The 10,449-nt window shown below is 37.9% G+C and overlaps 1 protein-coding gene across 1 annotated transcript in view; it reads right to left on the bottom strand.

Annotated features, from left to right (window-relative positions):
- Positions 1–2,000: 2,000 nt before the first annotated feature.
- The window catches only part of CD109 (CD109 molecule), a 75,750-nt gene continuing 67,301 nt past the window's right edge, over positions 2,001–10,449 (bottom strand). Inside the window, exons 32-33 of the mRNA XM_017826909.1 lie at positions 10,324–10,426; positions 2,001–7,922 (exon numbers count right to left, since the gene is read on the bottom strand). Coding sequence (XP_017682398.1) covers positions 7,732–7,922; positions 10,324–10,426 — 294 coding nt within the window. The 3' untranslated portion in view covers positions 2,001–7,731. The remainder of the gene's footprint in view (positions 7,923–10,323; positions 10,427–10,449) is intronic.

The raw sequence follows: 10,449 nt of genomic DNA, 5'->3' as shown, positions 1-10,449 counted from the left end.
GAGGTTGATGTTAGACATCAGGAAAAGGTTCTTCACCCAGAGGGTGGTTGGGCACTGGAACAGGGTCCCCAGGGCAGTGATCACAGCACCAAGTTACAGAGTTCAAGAAGTGTTTGGATGATACTCTCAGGCATGTGGTGTGGCTCTTGGGGACGGTCCTGTGTAGGACCAGGAGTTGGACTCCATGATCCTTGTGGGTCCCTTCCAACTCAGCATATCCTGTGATTCTGTGATTCTTGTTGCCACTAAAAATTACCACTCCTCAGTCCTTAATGTGCTAATAATGGGGGAAGGAAGCAGAAAGGGAGAATGAACAAATAACAAGCATTAGGCAAATGTCTTGAGCATAAGGAAAAATATTTTTAAAGAACAGAACATTAAACTATCTTCCACTTTGGAAAGTGCTTTTCTATTAAAGGGACATCAGCTAAGTTATATGTTAAGAATTAGAACATAGAACTAAAACATATGGCAGTCAGATGAAGCAGAGTATTTGTATGGCTTTATTATCTTCTTATACTGGGCAAAAGAATATAAACCCACGAACCTGCAGTCTTAAAACAGTTACACATACAAGAAGAGTGAAGGAAGAAACAATACTGAAACATTCTGTATCTTTTATCATCTGCTGCCATATAGAAATGGGTGCATTTTCTCAAGGTCTGGGGATTGCAGGGACAGCTCTAGGAGAGCAAAACAAATTATAGAATGGGATTTTTTTCACTAAAAAAAAACAATAAAAACCTACTGAAACAGTAATTTTACTTCAGTGGATTCTTCATTTGTACAATTGAGGTATTTTAAATTCTATCAAAATATTTCCATATTTATACTCCTAGGCTTACTGCCTTTCCCCATAAAAAGATATTATTTGAATATACAAGAGACCCTATTGCAAAAAACTTATACCAATATAGGAAAAAGCAGGCTTTAGCTAGATGGCAAGAGAGTTAAAATCTCACTAGAAGGGAAGAGACAACAACAGATAGATCCATTGAAAAGACCCAAGAAACGGCATGATGTTGGTCACTGCAACAGAGCTCAGATCCATGGGAGCACAAGGCTTGTCAATGCTAACACACACCATTGCATGTGAAATCACAGCAAAGGAGACCTGCTGGAGGGGTTTGCAGGTGAACTGATTTGACTGTGCTGGAGGTAATTCCCTTCACAGTAGCCCAAATGGTGCTGCATTTCAGCTCTGTGACCAAAATAGTGTAAATAACGTGCCAATGTTTTAGCTGTGTCCAAGCCTTCTTCGTTCCTCACTCTGTCCTCCTAGCACGTAGGCTGGGGGTGAGCAAGAGTTTTGGAGGGGACATAGCTGGGACAGTTGATCCAAACTGACCAAATGGATGTTCCATACGATATTAATGTCATGCTCAGCATTAAAACTGGAGGTACTTTCCAAAGTAGCTGTTGCTCAGAGACTGGCTGGACATTGGTCTCCTGGTGGAACGTGGTCAGTGATGCCTTTGCCTCCCTCGCTTTTTCTCTTTTTTTCTTCCTATTTTGCCCTTCCCCCATGTGTCTTTATCTCGACACGTGAGCTTTTCTCTCTTAGCAGTAAGCTCTGTATCTGAAAGATTTGCTCCTGTTCACCAAACAGTATAGTTTCTGAGGTTCTCCATGACCACAAGGGGCCTACCCAAACTGAGTTCATCACATAAGACTAGTTATACTACCTCTGTTATAGATATGAGCAAATCTTCTGATAACTTCATGTTAACAAAATAATATACTTTTAAAAATGAGGTGACCCCAGTTATAAGTCACAAACAATGACCCACAGGTTCATTGTTCACAGTCTGACCATGGAAACCACTGTTGCACCACTTTATTTTATTTTTATTTTACTTCTATTATTAAATTGTGAGCTTTAAAACACAGGCAAGACAGCCCCTAAGAAGTGATGAGGATGGGCAGTGGTTAACAGTGTACAGAAACTGTGATCTAGTACAAGTAGCTGTACTGGTAAACAAGCAAACAACAGACATATATTATTAAAAGTCATCTTTAATAGAATTTAAAAATAGCTATTGCAAACTTTATTTGAGGAAAATAAACCAATTACAATTTTCCAAAATCCTTTAAAACAGTCTAGTTCCTTAGCATTTATTATTTGAAAAGACAGAAGCGATTTGCATAGCTGGCATGTTAATTCACCTCTGTTTGCTCCAAACAGCTCATAAAAGCATTATTTTTCTACCATTTCTGATTTGATCAAAAGTGGAAATGATGAACCTACCCTACACCAAAATGGGTATCTGACCATGTTTCAAGGCAGCCAAAAATTTTAGTTTAAATTGCTTAAGGCCTGATATAGAAAAAAGAAGAGATGTGCTATTCAGTGGGACAGCTAATGTATGGTACATTATACCCACTTATATACTTCCTTTGAGCCAGCAATTTTATATTTCCTTCCTTGTATTTAGAACTCCACACAACCTAACAATACAAAAACCCATAGCAAAAAAAAACTAGTTCATAATATAACATCATAAGATCTAAGCAAGGCTGATGAAGTTTTTGGGTAACCAGTAAGAAACACAGAAATAAAATGTATGATTTTTAAAGATAAATCTTACACTGGAGTTCTGGTGACTCAAAAGCAGTATGTAAGGAGTTAATGCTCATATGCATCTGGAAACAAGCTATTCATAAGAAAAATAGTCACTGGATTGGTCTAATACAGCACAGTCAGCCTTTATTGTCTAGAATAGCATTAGTGCAATGGTATTTCCATATGGCACACAAAAATACAATAAGCCGAATGACAAACGACATGGAAGTGAAATATTTTGATATGGGGAAAAGAAGACATAACTGCTGTTATATTTTTGACATAAATTACTAGTCAGAATGTCTAATTTCAAAATCTTCAAATCACAAAGAGATGGTTCACTGCATAAAGATTTACGGTAGAAGAAGAAAGGTTGTAACAAAAATATTATTTTTCATTAGAATTAAAACTGAATACTCTGTGTTTGAGATAGAAAAATTATGCCATCAGGCACTAGTTCTAATATATTCTTTCCTAAGAACCTAACTGTATTTTAAAAAAACTAACATCACACAATGTTGTTGGTTTGGGCACTTTGTGGAAATCTTGATTTTAATTGCACGTACACTGCACATTGTAGCACACTGCAGCCTATAGTGATTTTGTATATGCATATGCTTTCTACACGAACCAACTTAAACCAAATATTTTCAATATTCATATCAACTTGAACATCACTTTTGGAGAAATATTGCAGGGATAATATTTTGGAAACTGAATAAAACCAATTTTTGCATCTTAGGCTTGACTTTCAACAGCGACTTTCAAGACAAAAGAGAGGCGCATATTATAAGGACATGGAACTGCTGGAGCAAGTCCAGAGGAGGGCCATGAAGTTGATAAGAGTACCGGAGCATCTACCCCAAGAAGAGAGGCTGAGAAAGGTGGGGCTGTTCAACCTGGAGAAGAGAAGGTTACATGGAGACCTCATAGCAACCTTCCAGTATCTGAAAGGGGCCTAACAGGGCAGCCAGAGGAGGGACTCTTTATCAGGAATTTTAATGACAGGACAAGGAATAATGGGTATAAACTGAAAGAAGAGAAATTTATGTTAGATATTAGGAAGACATTTTTTACTGTGTGAGTGGTGAGACCCTGGAACACGTTGCCCAGGGAGGCTGAGGATGCCCCAACCCTGGCAGTGCTCAAAGCTAGGTTGGATAAGGTCTTGAGCAACCTGGTCTGCTACCCACAGCAGGGAGGGTTGGGACTAGATGATCTTTAGAGTCCATTCCAACTCCTTAACATTCTATGATTCTGTGAACATTGGACTTTGGCTCTCATGTTTCTCCTGTACAAGTATGGCCAATTCTCCCTTTTATCACATGCCATTGATGTCCACAAGCCACAGGCTCCTGCTTGTGAAGTAAATGGGAGCATGTGGTATGGAAGCAAACTGGGAAATATCTGCACTTCTTGTGTTTGATACAAGTTGTGCCAGGGAGGTTTATTTTGGATATTAGGAAAAATTTCTTCACCAAAAGCACTATTAAGCATTGGAACAGGCTGCCCAGGGAAGTGGTGGTTTCACCATCACTGGAGGTATTTAGAAGATGTGTAGATGTGTCACTTGGAGACAGGGTTTAGTGGTGGACTTGGCAGTGCTGGATTAACAGTTCGACTCTATGATCTTAAAGGTCTTTTCCAACCTAAACAATTCTACAGCAGTGCTATACTGAGAACCAAACCAGCCATCAAGCTGGCCCAGCATGCAGACTCTGAGGTGCTCTAAAGCTGTTAGGCAGCACTCATACCCTATTCTGAAAAACGGCATTTAGGATAGAAGATTTCTAGATGACACCCACCTTGAAACCTACAGAGAAAACCTCAACTAAGATCATGGATGACAGCAAAGGTAGAATTTTTGGGGGGACTGCACTATGCTTTTTCCTAGACTCCATCCGAAGTAAATGAATATTTCTTACTGACTCGATAGTGTATTAATGGCCCTGAACGCACCATATCCATTGACACCATGTGGCTGAAAAGCATAGTACCAGAGAACACTCAGGTTTCAAAGAAACAGCAATCACACAGAAATGTTCATGCAACGCAACATGAAGACTCCATCACAAAATACCTTTTCCTGACTGCTTTTAGCACCACTCCTTAACGCTCCTGATAGACCTTGTGCTAAAGAGTTCTAAAAGATTTCCTATTAACTTCAGTGGGAACAAGCCCCTCTAACATCAAAAACTGACGTTACAGTGGGGATCATATACACACTGAGCGTTTGTGTAAAAGTTCCCCCAAAATGATGAGGAAAACAAAAGAAAAGTCACTATTTCCCATAATATTCCCTGTCCACTGTTCCATTCACTGCCAACACACATTACAAATTTTATCCTCTGCAACTCATTCAAAGCACCAGCCACAGCTGCAAAGTGATTGAAGGCACTGATGCAGGAATGTTATAGGCCACCTGTTGCAAACATTTGTTTAAAGTTAGACAATGTACACTGTTCCTTTAAAATAGCTTGGTACAGAGGCAGATTTGGATGTCTGTAATGATATGCCTGCTGTATAGAAAAAAGTAAAATAAAAGAGGATGTTTTTCTCTGAGTCCAACAATTTCCCTGATATAGTGTATTATGACTGATGTTTTTTATGTGGTGTGCAAGGCAGCCAAAAGTAATTTAAAAACATGTGTTGTTCGTCTCAAAAACAAATGCAAGGGAATACTAGTAAAAGCTGCACTGTCCAAGACTCAGCTAAGCAGTTGAAATTTGTTTTTCTTGAAGGAAATCAGGAAGATGGGACTACATGCTAAATAGAACTAATTTCTTCTTACTATCTACTGCAAAGGAGTAATTTATCTCCAGTACATTGTGTCTAGAAAATGAGCCTCTTTATCCTAACATCAACCAGGTACCAATGTCCCTTTTAGAAGCACTACACATAGTAAAACCTGAAAGTATGTGAGCTTCGCATTCTTGAACTTATATTAAAAAGAGGCAAATGACATGTTGACACTGCTGTCCCCAAAGACAAGAGACCAGCTTTCATAGGTCACCAAGAAATCAAACCCACACCAAAACATCCCAGTTTAGAGACTGAACATTTTCCAAATCTTACACTCGGCACAATTCAACCTATGCTCCCATAAATGAGTAAAGAATTTGTGATGCAGAGATGCGTTTCAGTTTGTATCTTGGTTTCTTGTAGCTTTGGACCCATGTAACCAAGGGCATGGCTTACAGAGGGTCAGACCGTGCATCCTACTGACTAAGCAGTTTCAATAAATACAGTATTACTTAATGTGGGTCAGAGCAGCACAGATGCTCTGTTAAGGCACTACTTAACTATTCAAGGGGTTAGATCCAAAGTGTACCAAGAACAAGTGAAAAGAGTGAACTGACTACAAAGAACCAGGCTTAAGCTCTGCCAGAGAAACAGAACAGAACCCCAAATTTGTGAAAAACATTGTAAATTCTAAATATAGCTGAAATAAAACAAATAACCCCATCTAAACTAGTTCTGCAGTTAAAACTCTATACATCAGTATTAGAAGGCACTCCCAGTTCAGGAAGTTCAGGCCTCTTCCCATGCTACTACACAAAATTTCCATTGTGAACAACAGTATAGATGAGCATAAATACAAAAACATACATTTTAAGCTGAAGCAAAATTTGAATAAAAATTACTCAAGGAAAGTGACTGCCATATTATTACATGTGCACAAATACACACTCCGTCTTAAAAAGATATGAAAGAAAGGGAATCAATAGTCTCATAATTTCTACCTCTGTTAGCTGGCATACAGCTATTAACTTCATTTTAGTAACTGTGAGTGTTATCAGCTTGGCTTTCTTATTAAAAAGAAATAAGCATTAGATGTCACAGGCAGTGTTCAAGAAGGATAAATTGGCTGCCAGACAAGGAACACGCTCATACACTCACTCAGCAGCAATAAGATCTGAAGCCCACGTTTGCACATTCGTACAGATCTTTAATTCTCCCCACGTGCGAAAAGCAGGTTTAGGTTGTAAAACTGCCTGCTGCTTCTCACCATCCTTCTCCTCCATCCCACTTAAGCAAAGCACTTAAGCGTACAAAGATGTGCTTCAAGTTAAGCAATCCTGTGTGTCGTTTTGCTGGACTGAATACATGCGCAGTCCATGCCTCCTAAAAGCCTCTTCCACCAACCAACAGCAGGGTGCACAGATGGCATCCAGGGCCACCAACTCACATGGCACTGAGAGCTGTAAACAGCTGTTTGGGGTCATCCCCCTCAAACTGTTGACAAGATGACACTGCAAATGCAAGACAAAAATGATGCCCCAGAGTGCCATTACTAGAAGACTTCCCAAAACCAGAAAAGGTTCAAGGTAACCTTACTCCAGTTGGCCATAAATATACACCAGCTGACACCAGCATTCTCATATGGAAAGACAATTAGGTCTGGTTTTGAATAATTCTGGAAAAATGAAGTCTGTAACGCAGACTGTATCTTTGATGCATTTACAGTAAAACCCTTTCAGAGTAAAATGCATGAGAACATCCTGAGGCCTTATTTTCAAGCATGATTAGCTTATGAATTGGCAAAAAATCTGCCTACCTTCTCTGTAATGATAAAACAAAGAAAAAAGGAAACTGACAACTTTCTGGAGCGTTCAGCAGTTTGTAGATGCAGCACTTTTTGGCTCTTGGATCTGCTCTGAAGTCGGCTTCTTTTTTTTTTCATGTTCCCTATTAGAGTGCACAGTGAAATTCAGTATTAAGTGTCATATCTTCAGAACAGAACAAAGTGAGTTCTGGTACCAAGCTCCCATTACTCTGCTTATCAACGCTCCAGTGGAGAAGCAGACAGTGTTTCAGAAAAGCAAAGTAAACTAACATACACCCCTAAAAAACAAGCACAGTTGAAAGCTGGGGTAAAATCGAAGTGGGAATATGGAGCTAAGTTTATTTTTTCTCAATCTGCTTTCTCAGTAACTCTGTGCTTCTTCAGAAAATAACTTCGGTATGAAACTAACAAAGTTTTTCCAGCAGACATTTAAAGAAGTTTTCTGGCACAGCCAGAAATTTACCATATGGGCCAGCCCAGTTCTCCCTGAACACAGCAGGAGTTTGGTCACAGTAATCACTGAAGATGGGCTGGTATCTGAACATAAAATTTTCTTTGGATAATTTATGGAAACCTTAGATGTGAAACAATATGTTTCCTTTTACAGCACCCAACTGCACAGCAAGTTTACATGAAGGACAAACAGCACACAGAACAAGGAGGCCAACGAAGAGTGCTGAAGCAAGGCCGGAGAACCATCTCGGTGGCAAAGACTGCAATCCCTTTCACAAAAGTCACAAGAGGTTATACTTTGCATTACTTCTGAGTTGTAGCTCCTCACTGCTCTTCTCCCTGTTCAAAAAAGTTAGTTAACATTAATTAATGAACTTCTGAGAACTGACCAACAAACTAGCTTCACAAAGAAACCATTTTTAAAGGATGCACTGAACTCTGATGCAGACCTCATCGTACACCGCAAAATACTTCCCAGAATTAGTATTTAAGCATAGACATTAATCATTTTTCTTCACCCAGGATATATCAATATATTCAGGGAAATGCTTGTTGAAATGTACACTTTCATAGACTCAATCTCAACTGTTAGACCCAATCTGTCCACAAACTTCAGTCAAACATTTTGAAAGGAATTTTGTCCCTAACTACATGACAAAGGAATTTGGATGCTTTCCCTGTCAGGTTATTGGCTATAACATTTAAGAGCTAGGTCTCTCATTACTGATGGTTTCTCTTTCTATCATATTTGGGAGCTTGAGCTTCCTGAATCTGGAACTGCTTACCTGCCCTAGCTCCTGCTCCTGTATTTTACTCTCCCATTCACTGAAGGGTTGCTACAGAGCCAAACAGATTAGAAGTCTGAAAAATCATATTCATTTCAAAAACATCAATGCATGGTAATTGCTCACAGAACAAGCTTTTGCAAAGTTTTTTTCCCCTAGTGTGTTTTGTTGTTTTTTTTTTTTTTGAAGGTTTTCATTCCAGCTAGGGACCTTGCAATTTCTTTTTTTATTAGTATTATTTTTAAACTGAAATTATATTCAGTTTCATTTCAAGCCTCAAAATACTAAAAAAAAATAAAATAAAGTATACAGCTTTATGAGCCCAAATGCTTTCCAAACAGTGAAAACAAACTAGTTCTAAACTGTCAGGTAAGAGAATACTGCTGTACTGGCATCCAAGCCAGCTCTTATACCCATGACAGTTGTACTACTGCCACACTGACATCATATTTTTGATAAATGCCAGAGCACGAGAGCTCCTTAGACATCTCCTAACTCTGCATATGACATGAATCTGACTGTCACTAATCACATAAAATATAGCCCCACAACTTGGGTCACCAACAACAGCAGTGATGGAAAATAATTAAAATAAAATAAAAGCACATTCCTGTATTAGATAGGAAGGAGTTCTCTCAGGAGAACTCAGAATCATGACATATGTTAACCAATAATATGTCTATAGTATATAGTAATAAGAATGGTATCTTGTAAAATAATATTTGAAATAAATAACTTTCTTGAAGTCAAAGCTTTCTATTTCAGCACTGATTATGTCATGCAAGTTTTTGTTCTCACAGATATTAATTAATATAGTTAAATTTGTATTAGTTTATTAATTGAGAATTTATGGACCACAGTTATTTAAATATAACAAAAATATTTCACATGTGCATTTATATGTAACTTTGTAATACACATATTCATTAGCCTATCTAATGGTGTTTTTCTAACAGATTAGGTCCTGAGCGCTTCTCCTAGGAACTGAAGTATGCGGAATTTAATTTTGGCCATGGACACTAAGCGTTATGCGTTTGTTTCAAATAAAAACTTGATGTAATTCTTTAAGCCACATCAGGCCTTAAAACATGCTCTACATTAATGGACTGTGTAGTTACATTCACTAACTTCCCATTTTACTTTAAAATTCTGTGATTGAACAAGCATTTCAGCCTACATAGAATAAATGCAATCTTCACCTAGCTACAGTAGCACACTTCATAGTATATTTGGTTGTCTTTTGTATTGTGCTAAAACAAACTAACATGAAAAAAACTGCCTATACAACTTTTTTATGCCTTATCTCAAAACAAGCCCAAATCCTTAATAATGTTCCAACTGCTCGGTGTAATGAAAACCTAATATCTTCTGCAGCAGTTTGTAATCTTTCTTTGCTATTCATTTTACCCAAGAATTTTATACATCTTTCCCTTTCTCCAAAACACACACTCTACACACAAAAAACAAACAAACAAACAGACAAACAAAAAACTTTGAAACTGTTCTTCCAACAAACATCTTTATTAGATAGTTATAGAAACCAAAACACTGTCATTTTCTCCAGTGAAGGATTCTTAGTTTGAGCATGAAACAGATGGTAAAGCTACTTGAGAGAGAATCTTTAACTTGGTAAGTGAAGTTCCTGCTTCATTTTGGTAACTTTGGGAACAAACTGTGCCAAACTGAAGCCAATTTATATCAGCTGACAACTAAGTTATGACAACTCACACCAGCTGAGGAACCAACCCATTAGGACAATAAAAATATATATGGGAAAACACTATTTGTTAAGAAATAGGGCATGTCAATGTCCAAAAGGATGCACTTTAATGAAAATAAGTCAACTTCAGTTTAATGTGGCTTTCTCTTCAATAAAATTTATTCTATTTCCATAAAAAAACCTTTATTTTAAACTTCTGAATCACTAAGTCCTGTTTGAAATGTCTGACACTTACTAGGTTCATAGTAATCCACCACAGTCACTGAAGCATCTTGGATATTTGCCACTTTGAAGTCTCTTGTAGACGGAATATCCACACAAACCTGTGTTGCATTTAACTAGAAAAACAGGAGAGAAATAT

This window comes from Lepidothrix coronata, unplaced genomic scaffold (assembly GCF_001604755.1).
Source record: "Lepidothrix coronata isolate B3197 unplaced genomic scaffold, Lepidothrix_coronata-1.0 Scaffold4, whole genome shotgun sequence".
Taxonomy (NCBI): Eukaryota; Metazoa; Chordata; class Aves; order Passeriformes; family Pipridae; genus Lepidothrix; species Lepidothrix coronata.
The sequence above is the reverse complement of the archived record's forward strand: the minus strand, read 5'-3'. Positions and strand labels throughout refer to the sequence as shown.